Genomic DNA, 18446 nt, shown 5'->3' on the forward strand with positions numbered 1-18446 from the left:
GCTGCCCCCGCCCTCAGCTGTAGGCCCTCAGAGCCAGGGACTGGGCTACCCTCTGCTCCCTCATCTGTCTGCCATTGTGGTCCTGCATACTTGGGAGCAAAAAGAATCGTAAGAGCTGGTGATCCACTAGTGATTAAAATGCACCATCTGTGTCTGGTACTGCAGGGAACTGTGAAGGAAGTTTCGTGAATGCTCAATTCAGACCCTAGCTGAGAGCTGCTTTCGCTGGCCTGGCCTGAGGGTTGGGACTCTACTGTCTGCAGCCCTGCAGAGCCCTGCCACCCCCACCCCTGCAGGGCCCCAGCCCAGCCCACACGACACTGTGTTCTGGCTGCTCATTCCAAACAAGGAGCCAGCCAAGGCAGCCAGATGAGGTGACATCTGGCTGAGGCTGGCGCCAAGTCTCTGCTTGCTCTGTCCCTGGCAGGGAGGAGATGCGCTCCAGAGCCAGATTCTTAAAGAGGGAGTGAGAGGGGAAGAGAATAAAACTGCATTCTCCACGCCCCACAATTTTTCTTCTTTCTACTCCAACGCCTCAGCTGTCACTTTCCTCTGCCGGGAACCCAGGCATCTAAAGAGCCCGAATGCCTTCCTGCAGCAGAGCCGGTGTTTGGCTCCACTCAGCCCAAGTACTGGGGGTGGGGATGGGGGAGGATGAAGGGGAGGCATGGAGAGGTTCCGTGATTCTGTGGGAAAATGCCCACACATGCTTAACACACACATGCACACATACACCTACACACACTGTGCCACAAAGCCCAGGGTGTGGAAAGGAGCCATGTAATCACGTCTCGGCAAGGCCATGGGCAGTGGGTGCAATTTGATTATTTTCTGCATCGTTTTGTCTTTTTAAATTCTTCGGCATTTCTTGGTTTTGTATAGTTGTATAAAGGAGTTTCAAGTCACACGTTGCTTTAGGAGTGTGGTGAGTCTTGATGGGTGTCATCCCACCCAGTTCTCCCCATCTCTTCCACACCACAGTGAGTGTAGTTTGGTGTTGGAGTCAGTCCAGGGAGGGAAGCTCCTACCTTTCTGGCTCTGTGTGGGATGGTGGGTGGCCCCGTGTCTGGGGACCAGGACACGTGACCGGAGTGCTCACATCAGGCAGGGGCAGGAGAGGCAGCCCTTGTTTCCAGCCAGAGTCATAGAGAAAATGGAGCATGCCAGAGAATGACTGTCCTTGCCCTGGCGGCCTGTTGACGGCACCGGTCCCTGAACCTCTCTGAGGTGATGTTATTTTCTGGGAAAATGAGAATAATAACCTCTTGGAGAGTGTTCTATGAACTTTAACACCTCTAAACACTGCTTACTTTCATTTTTTTAGAGATTGCACAAAGCCGAGTGCAGAGGGACCAAAGCATTCAGCCAGCATGGCGCAGGAAAGCAGCGTGCCCTCTCAGGTGGCCAGCAGGAGGGCAGAGGGGCTGGGCTGCAGGACACTGGCTGGCCACCGCAGCCTGAGGGAGGTCAGCATGGCCTGGACAGCTGGGACTGTCTCCTCAGTGTTGACTCCTATTCGTGTCTTGCCTTTTCCTTTGGCACGAGCCGAGCTCACAGCCACCCACAAACATACAGTTTTGGTTTCTGCACATATGAGCTGTATCCCCGGCACATGTTTGTCCTTTAATGTCCATGAAGGATTCAGGGATTATCCTTATCTCCAAAAAACTGTGCTTGTGGTCTGGGCTGCTGTCCTACTCGGCCACCGGAGCACGCCATGAGGCACCCCGAGCCTGAAGGGTGGCTGAGGCTCATGCTGGGTGTGCTGGGGGTGGGGGGTATTGGATCCGGCATTGTCGTATGCAAAATGTCCAACAAGACATCTCTGGCATTTCCCAGCATTGAGGCTGACAAGAAACCTTGGGCCTTCACTGTTACCTTGCCTTTGTCAGGCTCCCTGAGTCCACGTCAGAAAGAACATTTTCAGGTGGTGACTGCATGCAGGGTCACAGACAGCCCTGGCCAAGGTCAGCTGTGGCTGGACCCAGAAGTGCCAATGGGGTGGCCTGGACTGATGCACCAGTTAGGGTGAATTGTCCAGTTTTCTTGACAGCTGCCTTGCTGTGAATCTCAGACAGGGACCAGATGGTGACAGCGATGAGGCCTGGTGGCTGAAGGCAGTGTGGGCACAGAGGGACAGCTTTGGGAGCGGAAGCATGGTAGGTCTACAGGGATTCCGTAGCCAGGCTGGAGAGGCCCTGACAGCGATAACCAGTGGGGCGCTGAGCCCTGGCACTGTGCCTGCACATGGAGGGCTGGATTTAACAGTCACCTTCTCTGGCACGTACTTCCTCGAAGGCCCCTCCTGCTCCCCACGGCAAGTGCATCCTGATACTCACGAGGTGTTAGTTCTGAGGATTCCGTCTGTGTCCCTCCTTTCTTATGCAGCACTGGTGATGCACAGATTCTTTGAATGTGTTACTAGGATTACAAAAAGGAAACTTATTAGATTGTTAATAAAAAACAAATCGAGAAGCTGACAGGCTGGGACACTAAGTTCCAGTTGTATCTAATCCTAGGATCTGGAGCCCAACAGTGGCACTGCCCCCAGAGAGATGTCACAAGCCAGGCAGGGCAGCCACCACTCCAGAGGAGGCCACAGAAGTACGGTTCTCTGGGAGACTAATTAGAGCTGTGCTTACTTTACAGTGATGCGCAATAAAGCATCCAAGTATCAGCCTAGAGTAAATCTTTGCCGTCACATGGAAAGGAGATGAGCAGTATGGCAGCCATAGATTAACCCATCTTAAGCAAAAATATTCTCAAAAGTTGCCTGTAGTGAACACACATGCAGTTTTTTCCTTGTCATGATTGCCCAAACAATGCAATAGGACAACCAGTTACAGCGCGTATCAGGTGGTAACGAGATGGCTTACAGTACACAGGAGCTGTGTGTAGGCCATGTGCAGATGCTAGCCGAATTACATAAGAGGCCAGAGCACGCTTGGATTTGGGAATCTTTGGGGGATCTGGGACCAGATTTCCTGCAGACCACATGGGGCAGCAGTTTCTGGCTGCACGGTGGATGTGGAGTGCTTTCTGCTAAGCAGGCCAGCATTGTGAATGGCCGTCGTGGGCCCAGGCCTCCGTCCCTGCCTCCCTTCTTCTCTGAGCTGTTCACCCCTTGCTAGAATGGGGGCCGCTTGTACAACCTTCATCAAAGGTCTGTGCTAGGGGTCTCCTAGGACTACATCGAGCAGCGCAGGCAGAGCGCGTGACGCAGAGCCAGTGGCGGCTCCTAGTCTCTCCCTGTTCACTAGGCTGTTTCCAGAAAGCCACAAATCTGGGTGGCAGGTAAAAATCAGGTCAGTAATTGGGTTTGCTGGTGATACACAGAGAAGGGTGAGGAGGCCTTAGGCAGTCAGGCTCTGCACTTGTCTCCCTGGGCGTCGCCCCTCCCACATGGACAGTTCCCACAGTGTGATGGTCCATGGCTCAGAAAGATCAGAATGCCACGGAAATCAGCCAGAGCAGGGCCGCTGAAATAAAAACCCATGGTAGAGGCTATTTCCAATGCATGATTTCATCTGTTCCTCAGCCCAGCCCAGAGAGACTGGTGTCTTACAACATCCTGCTGAGGAGAAGGCCGAGCCTCCAGGGCAGGGGCTCAGGTTATGTGCTTAGGCTGGGTCTACTTCTACCTTTTCGGCCACCAACCTTGATACCAACAGAAGCCATCTGGGGACTCTTGGAGATGTTACGGAGAATTGTTGATACCTTGGGAAACAAAGTATCACTTTTAGGCATATCATGCCATAGTGCTAATTGCAGTTAGCATGGATTTTATTGTCTTAACCAGAAAGCATGGCAAGTACACACACATTTAACTTGTGTGATTAGCTTATGTTCCTGCTCTCTTCTCAGAAGGGCATTTCCAGGTCGTCCACAGGTTCTGAACCTTGAAGACCGTGAAAATAATGCTGTCACTCGTGGTTTGCTTTGGGACTCCACTCCTCCCCCAGATTTCTTCTTTCCCTCCTCCTCCTCCTCCTTTCTCTCCTACCCTATTCCTTTTGAAACACAAGGGGAAAAATCCTGAGAAGCTTGAACAGCCTGCTTAGCTCTCAGCCTCCAGTCCACCTAGGCTCTCTGTTCTCTTTTTGGTGTTGTGTTGGCAATCAGAACCCAAGAGGCCAGAGTTTGCTGGGAGGCCTGTTTAGAGGTGGAGTGCCATGGCCTAACGCTAGACAGCAAATGTATGCTGATTGGCGGCTCAATGGCCTCAAGCCTTGTGTGGGTCCCACAGGAATGGCTGCCTCACCCGAGGTAGATTTTGGAGGAAATGCACCAGAGCTGCATTTCTCTTTGTCTCTGTCTCTCTTCTCTAGCATCATAGTAGATTCTTTGCTATGTGAAGCTGGAAGATAAATCCTAAAGTCTGTATCTTGAGTTCATTTTCTTTTCACTGCTCATATTTTCCTTTCTAGTCTTATTTTTAGCTTCCTTGGATACTAATTGTTAAGAACGAATCATTTTCTTCTTAGCCCAGCCAGTGTAGTGTGAGATTCTCTGCACTGCAGCGAGGCATTGTGCTCACAGGCTGGCCAGTGTGTTTGCAGTTGACAGATTTCATCTAGGCCAGGGTACCAGAGTCTCAAGGGAAGCTTTAATTTAATATGAAATGAGCATAACTTTAGTTGTCTTAGTGAATAAAAACAATAAGGTTGCTAAGATTCATTTTTTAAGTCGGTATAAAAGGATTTTAAGAAATTGTCGTTGCTTTTTAAGTTGCTGTTGAAAGTTAATTTTCTGCATTCTAGAATATTCTGCTAGGAATTCTATGTCAATTAAATAAAACTTCCTCATCAGCCTTAGAAAGGAGAAGGGTGTAAGCTCTGCACTGAGTGGTTTTACTTTGTCTTTCACTTGGATTCCATCATACTTCCAAAGCTCAAAATGTAGGAAACCTTCTAATTCTTTCAGAATCTTAAGCGAGGGCTGTACTGAGAAATATTTTTGACTCTTAAAATTTACTAAAATAATGAATGATCCTTATAAAATCTTAAAGGAAAAGAAAAACGGTCCGTTTGTTTACTTGAATAACCAATGTACTAACAAAATTGATGTATTAATGTAGTCATTCTTGTATATGTCTTAAGAATTTAAGAAATCACATCTTTATTAAAATAAAAAGTATATGAAAGAAAAAAGAAATCACATCTTTAAAGCCATCAGTTCCTCAATTGCTGGGGTCATATACTGGTGGCTTCTAGCTTCCTGCTACCCCATATAATACCTGCAGAGGAACACAGCAAATGTTCCTGGACTAAACAGAAAAATCAATATAGCTTAAAAAGTATATATGTGTGTACAAATAAAAGATAGATAGAAGAGAGATTATACATACCACATCGAACAGTCCAGAATGAAGGAGTTTAATGGGAACATAAAGTCTTAGGCAGGCATTATGAATTTGGTCAAAATATACTTTTAGAAAATATAGAGCTCTCAAAAATTCAACAATGAAGGGAAATCAGCCAACTGAAAAACTGAATAATTGTTTGAACAAATACTTCAGATATACAAAAGACAGAAGAAGAGCATTAAAAGGTATTGGGCATTACAAGATGAGTAGCCCTTGGGGAGATTCAGGTGAGAAGCAGTGTGAGCCAGCCCCATCCGTGGTTAGAATAGCTATGCTATGACGACAGTGTCCCGCGCTGGCTGCTTGGGAATCCTCCTGCATTGCTGGCAATGACACACAGTGGCACCGCCATTTTGGGAAAGCGTTTGGTTTGACTGATCAGTTCATATTTACCTCCTGTGGCCTGGCAGTCCCACTACTAGACTTTTACCTGGGGGAGGAAATCTTGTGTTCATGAACACTTGTCCCCCAAAGGTTTACAGTAGCTTTAAAAGATAGTGTCCAAAACTAGAGGCAGACAATTATCCTTACTCTAGGAAACGGGTAAGCAAGCCAAGGTACATGCAGCCTGTGGAGGCCCATGAAATGATCCCTCAAAGTGGGGTGCTTAGGCATGCTGAGCCCTTTTAAATGAAGGAGCTTGGAGGAGCTCATGCTGCCCCAGGACCGAGGGCTTTCTAATGCCCTCTTGTCCCCCGCCCCTGGCCCACGAAGGGCTCTCTCTGAAGCTCTCTTATCTGACCAGGGAAACTGCTTCCAAAGGAAATGTCCTTCTCTGAAGCACCTGTCTAGGACTGTGCACCAGAGATTCGCCAGAGAGAGGAGACGAAAGGTCTCCAGCCCAGACAGTCTTTGATCTTCTGAGGGCTGCTCTGAGACGTGACCTGGGAGATTCTGTTTGGGAGTCTTTGTTCCTAGGCAGGTTCTGCCCTTGCCCTCCCGTCACCTGTTGCTACCCTCACTTCCCCATTGCTGTGACAGAACACCTGACAGAACTGGAGATCCGAAGTCTAAGGGCGGAAAGAAAAAACTGGAACAGCTGCAAATGGCGATGGTTGCATAACGGAAGTGATGTCTGTGAGCCACATTCCCGTCATGTGATGTCACCTGCACTGGCCTCTTTGCACCTTAAACCAGGAAAACAAAGGCAGGGTCAGAATGCTGTCCAGGGGCTTTGTTTGTGTCCCCCACTGGTCCGGCCTGCAGAGCCCTGATGGCCAGGGCCACTGCCATTCACTGTGGCGATGGGAGGAAAGGGTCTCATAGCTTCTGCTCTAGAACCAGAAGTCATTTTTGCCTGCAGCTTATTGGCCAAAGCAGGTCATGGAGGCAGCCTGAGCACCGGGCGGGGGGCGGGGGGAAGGATTTTGGTGACCACTGCTATAGCCTGCCACCCTCACCCGACCTGGAGGTGATTTTAAAATGTGGCTTCTACCTCAGTAGGTCTGAAGAGGGACCAGATGTTGAACTTTAGGGTTCCAGATGTTGCACTTTGAATAAGCTATGGCCACCGCCCACGCGCTCCAGAGCTTTAGGGCCCCATTGGTCGGGCCAATGAGCAGAACTCCTCCACCCGCCAGCACAGACCAAACTTAGCCAGGAACTCTGGCATTTTACATTACAAATAATATTCCTGTCGTCAAAAATCCTTGTGATTTACCTGGAAGGTACCGGAGACACAGGAATAGCTAATGAGTGTCATTCGTGTATGCAAAGCAGCAGAGCTGGGGAGGGCCACCGCCGTTCACACGGTCGTGTCCCAAGAAGCTAGAACCGCTGTTTGAGGGGTCACCATTTGCACAAGCAGGACTTCTAAGTGGACCAAATTAGATCTAATTGTGCCACCTCCTCTTCTGCTTTTCCTCCCGTCAGCTCAGAGGCCAACACAGGCCAATGCGCTCTGATGGGGTCAGAGCACTCCTGGCTTGTCATGCTGATGGAAGGAGCTTGTATTATGGAGACCCGTTCTCCTTCCATTAGCTCCAGGGGGCAGTTGCATCTTTTCCCAGCCTGAGCTCCTGTGGATCTGAGGTCTTTCCTGGTGTTACAGCAAGCCTCTCATCTGTGGGCACAGCCTTGGCATTCAAGCTCAGTACACAGAGCCAGACATTCAGGAGTCTGCTCAGCTCAGAATAGATGGCATTCTTCTTGCTAGTGGTTTTATTTTCAAGCCATGCCAGTTGTATTGTAACCTTTCCTACACATTGTGTGTGGAGGTGTGTGGGTGTGAGTGTGCATGCATGCATGGATATGCCAGGGCTGGGACTCAGGACTTAGAATGGCATTGCTCAAGGCTGGTGCTCTGTTATGTGAGCCATACGTCCATTTCCATTCTTTTTTTAAAAATTTTTTTGCCAGTCTTGAGCACTGTCCTTGGACTTTCTCAAGGCTAGAGCTCTACCACTTGAGCCTCAGCACCACTTCCAGCTTTTTTTCTATGTATTTGATACCGAGGAATCGAGCCCGGGTCTTCGTGCATGGTAGGCAAGCACTCTACCACTAGGCCACACTCCCAACCCATCGTTTCTATTCTTTTTTAGGTTAATTGGAGTCTCTATTCCTCTAGCCAGGCTGGCCTTGAACGTCAATCCTCCTGAATAGCTAGGATTACAGGTGTGAGCCACCACTGCTGGACTTCCCACATAGTTTTGCAGATGGCATTCTGGTCAGCCAGATCTGCCCGTGGGTAACGGCGGCTGACTTGGGCATTGGCGTGGCGAAGCACCGTGAATCTGTGTGGAGGGTATGCGCAGGCAGGAGCACAGCAGGATTTTACCCAGGAGGAAGTGATGTTGAAGGGGTCTCTCATTTCAGAAGGAAAAGGTAGAGTTAGACGATGTGCCCAGTGCCGGCTCTCTGCAGCCACTAGAGGGCAGAGTGAGGGGTAGATTCCACACCCTCCTTCCTGTCTTGCTTGCTTTAAAAGAAATTATATTTTTATTATCTTTAGTAGTTGTACAAAGGCGTTACCATTACAAGGTATAATGCATCTTTATCAGTGTAACTGCTTTAATCATTCTCCCCCATCCCTGTCCTCCATTTTCTTGGTTTCATAGGATATGCATTGAATATTGTGACTGCATTTCCCCGCCCCCACTCCTGCTAGCCTGGATTCTTCACCTTAAAGGCAAACCTGGATCTTAGAGGGTGGATCTTACAAGTCCACCCTCCATTTCCACCAGGCTCAGTCTCATAAATTGGAATTCCAAGGAAGTAATTTCATATCACTGAAAGTAAGGCTCATAAATAAAATGAAATACATACATGCATTCATAAACAATGGTCCCCTAAACCCCAGCACTTGAGCCCCAGGTTTTTTTTTGGTGGGTAGAGGAGAAAGGGTTTGCCCGCATCGTGCTTCATGAGACTTTCAAAAATAAAGGTTGTTGAAGTTGGCACTGTAGGTTTCTCTTCCTCGCCTGCTGACTCCCTGTAGCTAGCGTGGCCATTTTTCCTTGCCTCGAGGACTTTCCAACTGTGATCACAATGAGAGTAATTTGTCTTCAAAACGCTCACCTAGGATTGGATCTGCCGCACACTTCCCCGGCCTGGCCTGGGTGTAGTGGCCGCTGCGGGAAGGGAAGCTGCCAGGATGGCTCCACGGCCCCATCTAAAGGTCCTAATTGACCTCCTGGGGACCCTAGAAATTATGAGAAAGGATTGGGCTATGAGCTTCCGTGGGAAGCACAGCCACAGGGATCGTGGGACGCTCATCCGAGCCCTTGCTCCTCCCCGCAAGATGAAAATCTACTGCTGAGCATTCTTAAAAAGTGAAAGGTTCCAACAGAGCCGTGCAGGGTGGGACCGCTGGTGTGTGCCCGCAGGGAAGGTAGGAGGATTGTAAGTTTGAGACTAGCTTAGGCTACATAGTAAAACCCTGAGTCAAAACCAAAATCTAGTAAGAACAAGACGAGGTGACCGTGTCCCCAGCACCCTTCTAGGCTTCCATGCACACACACGTGGGACACACACTTATCTCTCCCTGTCTTCCACATGTGCGTACCTCCGTGTGTCTGTCACCAGAGCCAAGCCCCCCTCCTGGCTTCTACCCCGACCTGTGGAACTCCAACATGAGAAGTTCCTGGCAGCCTTTTGTCGCTCTGACGTGCCGGCTTCCTAAGGGCTTCATTGCTGTGACCCCACATGGGGTCCCTGTGTGTGCGAGGGGGGCGAGTGTCCTGGAACCCGCTCAGGCAAGCCTGTGTCCTTGGCCTCAACCCACCATGATGTCTCCAGCATGTGAACTTGAGCAAGATTCTTAACTGCTTTGGTGCCTCGGTGGATGATGTCAGAGCAGTGAGAGAGCCCTGCGGGATTGCTAGGCTGGAGAAAGGAGACATGTTTGGCCTCATGTAGTAGCTAGGATCACCGGTGTGTACCCCCAAAGCCTCCTTTCTGTTGACAAGGACTCTGGCAACGCCTTCTGCTCTGTTAGCTTAGAACGCCAGCTTCCTGGTCTCAGCCTCGCAAGTGGCTAGGATTGAAAGTGTGGGCCATGTATGCCTGGTAAATTCAACACAGGTCTTTGAAAGCACCAGAAAGCCAAGCAGGAGGCCTAAATGCAGACTGCATATGCTGAGTCCCGGGGATTTGCACAAGGTGAGGAGAGAGTCATCTTCAGGTCTGGAAAGACCGATGTCTAGAGCGCTTTGGGAATTACTGAATACCAAACCTTCTCTCCGAGGGTGAGAAATGCATCTGGGGAGAAGGAGCACTGATGGCTTCCATTAGGTGCCCTTCCAGAAGTTTCCTGAACCATTGCCACACCACCTAGAGTTGTTTAAGTTAGAGGCCATTCATGCCACCTCCCCTTAAGGCATGAGCGTAGGAAATGAGGGAACACAGAGCAGTCTGGGCAAGCTGTGTGTCTGTGGAAGTGGGCCTGACGGTCACATGAGCCTGGGGGGCTCAGCCCTGGGGCTGCCAGGGTCAGGGGTGGTGCCTAGGCCTTTGACCTGCAAGGAAACCTTGGTCCTGACAGATCTGAGCCAACCCAGGCAGCCACCCCCCCCCCCCCCGTTTCCTGTCCCCGTACCAATGGGTAGCTCTGGGGCCTGTGCTGTCTCCCGTGGCTCCCCCGATTCCTGGCCATCTTAGGAATGCAGGGCCTGCCATCGTGTGGTGGAGCCTGGTATTGCCTGTGTTCCAGTCCCGCCCTCCTCCTGCCCCAGGGCTGCTCCGCTTGGGTGGCCTTGGGCTGTGAGGCTGGCTTGCAAGGGCAGGAGAGGACACAGTGGAGGCATGAGGCAGGGGAGGGTCCCCGCTTTAGCCTTGCCTAGAGGAGCTTCTGGAGGCTTCCTACGCATGAGGTAGCCGTTCTCATTGGTACAGGGGCAGCCATTTTGTGAAGGAGAGGAAGACAGAGGGTGGGCAGGGTATGAGGAAGAGCGATGGATGCTGCCCACACTTGAGGGAGCAAGGACCTGGCCGTCCATAGAGCATCCAGACCAGACAAGGGGAGGAGACTGGGAAGGAGGTCGGGCATCTGTCCCATACAGCACCAAAGTGCTGAAGCTAAACAGCAAACCCCTCCCCAGAGCATGGAGCCATCTCGGGGAGGAGAGGGGCTCGGTGGCTGCAAGGGTGGAAAGTGAGTGCCACTCAGACCTGCCACCTTCTCCAAGGGTGAAGGGAGGCGTGCTTTCACTTTGGCTGTGGGCATTGCAAAGGATGCATTGTTCACTCACATGCTGAATCTGCAGCCCCTGGGGACAAGCCTGTTCCCTGGTATTGGCCGGAGCTCCAGAACAGCAGGGTTGACCTGACATCAATCATGGAACTTCTCAGCTCCCTCAACTTGCTTTGGGCTGCAATTATCAAGTCCTGGACTGAGTCTTTGTTAGAAACAGCTAGCACACGCGACCTCATGCCCCCACCCGCATGACCCTGCCCCTCGCTGCCCTGCGTCCCTCTGGGCACGCCTTCCAGATCATGCTGCCTGACGATTTAAGGGCCTCCGTTGGCACTGCACATGGGTGGGAGGGGGCCCTGCTTACCCCTCACAGTGAGGTCCCTCCTGACTGACTCCAGCTGTGCCCAGCAAGAGACTCCCAAATCCTTATCCACATGAAGGTTCTGCTTTCTGAACACAATTCCAGTCCCAAACGCCAGTGCTGGCAGGATTTTATAGAGATTTCAGTGTTCACAGGCTCATTAAGAGGGTTGAGGAAATCCACCGAGAGTTCAGTATACCAAGAAGATGCACCAGTCACCAGAACTGGTTGCACAAAGGTTTTCATCACCTGCAGCCTGGAAGCCAGTGAGGTGGCCGGGAGGAGCGTGGCCTCTCTGTGCACTCTGATCCGGGCCCCCTGGGGGCTGGTCTCGCTGGTGGGAGAACCTAAGAAGGGTAGCAGGCAGTCTCAGTGCCTGTGCAGTCCTCAGGCCCGCTGAGGACGGCAGCATCAAGGACCCCAGCTGACACTCACCTTTCAATATGGGAGACAAGAATAGGACTTCCTGGGGCTGCTGGGAGCTAAAAGTACCGTGCGTGAGTCTTTGCACAGAGCAGCGTATGGTAAGTCCTTGGTAACTACTCGTTTACAACACACACACACACACACACACACACACACGCACGCACACACACACGCACACTCACACACATGCACGCGTGCATGCACACACATGCACATGCACAGAAAACTGATGCTAGAATGGCTTTCATTCTTATTTCTAATCCTTGCAAGCAATCTGGCTGCCTCTGAGCTTCCTTGGTGAGCGTTGTTCACCATTCCTGTCCTCTGAGCTGGAGGATCCTGATCTGTCTCACTCTGCTTCAGAGAAAGAGAGCAAAGGCGGAAGCTCAGGGGAAGGCCCAAGCTCCGACTCCTGCTAACTGAACGCTGGCTCCACTGCCTGCCGACTGGAGCACCGCCTCTCGGAGGCCCCGGCCTGGCAAGGCACAGGGCCTGCCCTGCCCTGCAGCTCTGTGCCCAGTGCAGCCAGCAGAGGAGCTGCGTCGCTGCCACCTGCATTCCAATGCTGAAGTGTCTGCAGTGAGAAAGAATGAGAGCATAGCAGAAACCCAACAGGGACAAGAAGAGGCCAAATCCACAGGGACCCAATCTATTCCTAATCCAGCTTCTGCCCCAAATATCTCTGCTCTCCTGGCCCAACGTATGTTGGCAAGCTTCCTCCCTGGGAGCAGGTGCCACCAGGACTTCAACTGGGTCATAGACGGGGAGGGCAGACAGCTTGAAAGGCCCGCAGGCTGCGTCCTCCACTTGGCTTTCCAGGCCCTTGGCCTGGAGCTCAAAGTACAAACCCAAGCTCCTAGGTAAATGAGCGGGGCCTGCTCCCCAAGCCGTGGGAGGAACCAGTCATCACCTGAGGGCTGGAGGCAGGGGCTAGTGGGGAGAGAAGGCCTGCCATCTCCCCTGCCAAAGCCCTGACTGAGTGCTCAGACCACGGTTTCCCTGTGGAGCACGGGCACTGGCTCCCCACAGCACCAGCAGCAGCAGAGGGACCAGGAGCTGAGAATGAACCAGAGTTCCACTCATTCGAGCCCAGCCCACCTCGTGGGTCCAGATGCATACTCACCGATGGTGCCACAGCGCCGTGGGAGACGGCACATGGCCTAAGCCTGGGGCTCCTGCTCACCACCCGCCCGCCACCCCTCTTGGCAGAGCCCCAAGCCAGCCGGTCCTGACTCAGTCTCTCCCCCCTCCTCTCCCGGCAGGTCCTCTCGAAGCACGGCTTCGGGCCCATCACCACGGCCATCCAGGAGGCGCCGGTGTTCTACTACGCTGAGGATTACCACCAGCAGTACCTGAGCAAGCACCCCGACGGCTACTGTGGCCTGGGTGGCACCGGCCTCTCCTGTCCACTGGGCATCCAAACGTAACTTTGCCACATGTTGTATGGTGGGTCCCAGGGTGTCGGCAAAAGCGGCCTTACCACATGGAGCCAGGCCTCTGGGAGTCCACAAGGACATTCACGGGAAGTGCAGTCGCCAGCGGATCAGATGTCATTTGTCTTCTAGTGTGGGTGGGAGGAAAGCATGGAATTTGCTGGATCATTTGGGGTCTAATGATTAGCTTGTGACTGGGGCTGGCTCCGTGGGCTGTCATCTCACCTCCCGAGTCCTCCTGCCCTCCACTACCTTATAATTTGCAAGCGTTTATGGTTTTGATTAATCACTCAAAGAAATGGCATAGAAAGGGGCATTCTGGCCCTTCTCAGCCCTCTTTGTGCAGAGAAAAGATGCAAGTTACCTTAATGATTCTAGTGCTTTGCTTACAGCTATGAGAAATGCTTGTTCTAATAAAAAAAAATCTACAATTCAGAAATACCAACAGCCTGGAGTCTCTGTTTTTCTACATTGGAAGGATATTAGTCCCAAAGCACAGGGACGTGCTCTGGGGGGGGGGGGCTCATGACCCCCTCATGGGAAATACCATGATTGAAAATTATGGAAACATGCTCATTTTACCTGCTCTTACATGAGTAATAACAGGTATGTTGCAGGTGCTTGTCACATGGATAATCCAAGGGACAGTTGTGCTTAGGGCAGATGCCTCGTCTCTGCCTGCAGAACCTTCTGTTCAAGACAAAGAACTTGTTTACTGGATAAACAAGCCAGCTGGGTGTCCTGATGGAGGACACGAGGTGCGGGGCCTGGGGGTCTGAGCCTGTGTGCAGGGCCGTCTTGGCCAGGTTAGGCTAGGGAAGGTATCCACGAGATGGTGAACTTGGGAGCTGAGGGCGATGTGGATGATGTGGCAGCCGGGTGTGGGTGGCAAGCAGCTGAGAGCAAGGGCCGTGGGCCCAGACCCTCTCAGGGAAGGTGAGGCTTTCCAGTGCTGCTCTTGTAGGCCAGAAGGTCGTCTCCCGGGTAAGTGTTTCCTGTAGATTCTGCTCTTGGTGGAGTGTTTTATAAATGCCAATCAAGTCAAGTTGGCAAAGAGTGTTACTTGCGACTTCATTATCCTTACCAACCTTCTGTGTGCTCACTCACTGATTAAGAAAGATGTGCCAGGCCAGATGCCAGGGACTCAGGCCAGGAGCAGAATGGGAAGATCAGAATTTGAGCCTACAGTTGGGGCTCCTTGAATCACTGGGTGCCCTGGCACGCCTCTGTCATCCTGAGCCGTGATGGGGATTGGGTTGCCATTCCAGGACAGCCCAGGCAGAAATGTTCATGAGATACCTTCTCGGTCTAGAGCTGGTCCCAGGGCTGCACGCCTGACATCCTAAGCTATTGAGAGCCTGAGGTCGGGAAGGTCGTGATTCTAGGCCAGCCCAAGCAAAATTAATCTGAGAGACTTCATCTCAACAGAGGGAAACTGGATGCAGTGGCATGCACCTGTCATCCCAGAAGCAGAAGAAACCCTAAAGTAGGTTACTCATGGTACACACATGATAGGAAGGAAGGTCCGTCTTTAAGAGAATCGGCATAAAGCAGGGTTGGGGGCATGGATCAGTGGTAAAGAACCTACATAGCAAACTTGAGGCGCAGAGTCCAAACCCAGTACCATTAAAAGAAAAAAGAGTGCTCATAAGTGTGGCCTAGTGGTAGAGTGCTCACCTAGCATGCACGAAGACCCAGGCTTGATTCCTCAGTACCACATACATAGAAAAAAACCTGGAAATGGTGCTATGGCTCAAGGCGTAGAACTCTAGCCTTGAGAGAGCCCAAGGACAGGGCTCAGGCCCTGAGCTCAAGCCCAGGACTGGCAAAAAGAAAAAAAAAAAAGAAAGAAAAAAGAGCAAGTTAAAATCTCCCAGTGCAATTGTCAACTTGTCTATCTATGTCTTCATATGGTTTTAGTAGTTAACATTTAAGATCATCATAATCCTTCGAGGAATTAACCCTTTATTATATGACCCTCTGTATACTTTACAATATACTTGATTCTAAAGCCTGTTATATGAATATAATCACTCCAGCTTTCTTTTCACATGATATATAATTGTCCATCTTTTTAGCTTGTTGATGTGTATCAATATTTAAAGTGAGTCTGTACATAGCATACAGTTGTATCATGCTTTTGTGTCCAGTCTGACAGCCCTAGCCTTAACTGGGTTACATTCATGTGATGACTTTTATGGTTCGACTTCTATCGCCTCTGTGACGGTTTTGTTGTCTTTCATGTGGCTATTTTGTACTTGTTCTTGTTCACCTATTACTATTTTTCTCCCTTCCTTAGAAAACATTTGATTCCATTCAGTCTCCTTTGTTAGCTTATTGGCTATACTTCTTTGTTGTGTCATTACTACTTTGCTGTGAATAGCCAATCATTTGACTAAAAAGAAAAATAATTTTTCATTTAAATATACAGCTAAAATGTCTGGTGTCCTTCGTCCCTTTGTTGGGCTCTTTTCCTCCATGCTCTGTTTGGCTTAGCCTTTATTCTGCCTTCGTTTTTCAAACAGCTTTTTGCTGAACATGGTGTTCTACACTGACCACCTTTTTCTTTCAGTAATTACAAATTTTGGTCCCATTCTTGTTTCTTTTCCTTTTGGCTGGCATGGCTTCTAATGAAAAATCCACTGTCACCCTAACCTTTGTTACTCTGTATACCTGTACAGATTTTTTTCACCCATCTGCCTGCTTTTACAATTCTCTCTTAATGAAGTAATTTGATTACTCTGGGTAAAATTGTGCTGCTATGGAATAATGCAACCAAATCCCAGCCCCCAGGGCCTGCAAGGGTGAGATGAGGTTATATGAGGGTGGAATGGCATTGAATGCCATGAAGAGAGAAATCTGGAGAACACACGCGCACACACACACACACACACACACACACACACACACACACACACACACGAATGTGTGAGCTAAGGGCACCCAGGAAGGTCATGCGAAAGTTGAGGTAGAGATCAGAGTGATGTGGCTACAAATCAAGGAACACTGAAAATTTCTGGAACAATCTGAAATTTTGTTCCACGACTCCAGAGTCTATGGCAAGACTCCCTTGGAGTCTTCAGAAAGAGCAAGGCTCTAATAACTCAGATTTCGCACCCCCTTCCCCGGCATCTAATGTGCATTGTAGAAGCCCCCAGTTGAGGGCGGTTGGTTACAATGTCTGAAAATTTATCTCATCTTGCTCATCTCCCAAGCATCCACCAGGACATGAGGCTGACAAATGATTCATTTGTTTAAATGTCCATTGGCCTTGACCTGCCCGCGTGTCCTGGTTACCTGGTTTCAGGACTTTCCTCTCAGGGTGGACGGGACTCATCATTCCACGGGATCACTCTGCAGCCGGGGCCAGGAAGCTCGGCGTGGAGACCAGCACTGATGGTCTTGGAAGGCCTCCGTGCTGTGCTCTGGGCAGTCAGCAAGTGTGTGCCAGTCCCTCTCTGAAGACACAAGTCCATGACCTGCCCTTCGCTTTCTGTCCCAGATGGAATTGGTGAAATTGGAGTTGAGTCTTTGTCATCTTGTGCTCAGATACCCTAGCTGACTTGTAACGAGACAGAATTGGGGCACTGCTCAAATAAAGAAGTGGGAAAAGAAATCAGCTAAAATCCATAGGGAGAAGTTTCTATTTCTTTATCTGTCTCCTGTCCCAAATAGCTCAGCTCTCCGCCCTCAGTGTGTGTTTATGCGTTACATTTCTCTCTCTGGCAGCAAACACCACCAGACTGATGTCCTAAAGTCGGTCACAGAGATGGTGATGAATTGAAGCAGCCCTTCCAGCCACATCTCGCTGTGGCCTCCTCCCCAGATCCCTGACCTGCTTTCTGCAGCATCTCCGGCGGCCCTGGTCTCCCAAACCAGAAGGGCTCAGGCAGTTTGCCCTTCAGCTTCCACATTCTCAGCCCTGTAGCTGCAAGGAGACTGCCAAGTAGTCCTTGGCTGACCCCAGCCTTGTTTCCCTCTCCCCAAGTCCTCTCATTCTCATTACGTGATAGCACTCGTGAGGTACTTTGATCCAGCATCCAGAAAAGCAAACTGGTCTAGAATGTCCACTGCCCTCAGCCTGTTTCAAACACACAAGATCCAGGCCAGGGCTCTGCAGGCAATCGTACAGCATCGCTGTACTGCACAGGGAAGTGGTGCTGGGGTCAAACAAACCTTATTTTAAATTCCAAGGGCCAAGAGGAATTAGTATAAGACACAAAGAGAAGTTCTCCACGTGTGGGCAGTAACGGGGCGGGTGGAGGGGGGCTGCAGAGTGTGGGCAGTACCATCCAGTGGGCTGGGTAGAATAAAACTAGATGAGAAGCTAGGCACGGGGCTCAGGCCTGCCGTCCCATCAGGAGGCTAAGATCTGAGGATCCAGGTTCAAAGCCAGCCTGGGCACTAAACACCCTGAGACTCTTACCTCCAATTAGCCACCAAAAAAGGCTGGAAGTGGAGCTGTGGCTCAAGTTACACAACAGTAGCATTGATATAAAAAGCTCGGGAACAGTGTTCAGGCCCTGAGTTCAAGCCCCAAGGAGGGGGGATCAGGAAACAACCAACTAGAAGGGAAATGCATTCTGTGCATGCGAGCTTCGCTTTTCCTTAGCCTGTCTGATGCTCCCATGGGATGTGGACATCAGACTCCAGCCCCTTTAGCTTTTCAACAAGGATTCAACAACACTACTCCAGGCCCCGTTTCCAGGCCTTCAGCCTCAGGCTAGACCTGCATGTCTGGGTCCCTTTTTGGTAGGCTTCTAGCAGCTACTAGAGTCTTGGTTCCCTGACATGCAGACAGCCATCATAGATGCCATTTACTCTCTCATATCTTTCCTCTCTTTCCCTCTCTCCTTACCCTTCCTCCCCCACTCAGCTCTCTATCTACCTGGATTCTGGTTCTATTCCTCCAGGGAACTCTAATACAGTGGATGAAGAGGTTCTAGGGAACTTTCTGGGAGCCAAGTTGGTAGTTACCAAGAACAAGCTAAAGATGAGTGGAGAGAGGAGTTGAGGACTTCACATTTCATGAGTCTTCTGCACCTTTGGAGGATAAAGGAGTCCAGGTGAGGTGCCCGTTCATAAGTGAGGAATGACTGCACTTGTGGCCCTGAGTCCCTGGCCAGCTCCTCCCTCCACCCTTGGAAAAAACTAGACAGGCTTCTAAGTGCCAAATGACACAGCAGGACCAGGATATGTCTTAGTTCTTCTGATAGCTAAATGGTTCAG

The 18446-nt window shown here is 50.6% G+C and overlaps 1 protein-coding gene across 4 annotated transcripts in view; it reads left to right on the top strand.

Annotated features, from left to right (window-relative positions):
• Msra (methionine sulfoxide reductase A) overlaps window positions 1-13287 on the top strand; it is a 244881-nt gene extending 231594 nt beyond the window's left edge. For all 4 annotated transcript variants that reach the window (XM_090353685.1, XM_090353684.1, XM_090353687.1 and 1 more), the window contains one exon: window positions 13047-13287. In XM_090353685.1, coding sequence (XP_090209811.1) covers window positions 13047-13211 — 165 coding nt within the window. In that variant the 3' untranslated portion in view covers window positions 13212-13287. The remainder of the gene's footprint in view (window positions 1-13046) is intronic.
• Window positions 13288-18446: the final 5159 nt, after the last annotated feature.

This window comes from Megascapheus bottae, chromosome 20 (genome assembly GCF_031878675.1).
Source record: "Megascapheus bottae isolate mThoBot1 chromosome 20, mThoBot2.hap1, whole genome shotgun sequence".
In the NCBI taxonomy this organism is placed as follows: Eukaryota; Metazoa; Chordata; class Mammalia; order Rodentia; family Geomyidae; genus Megascapheus; species Megascapheus bottae.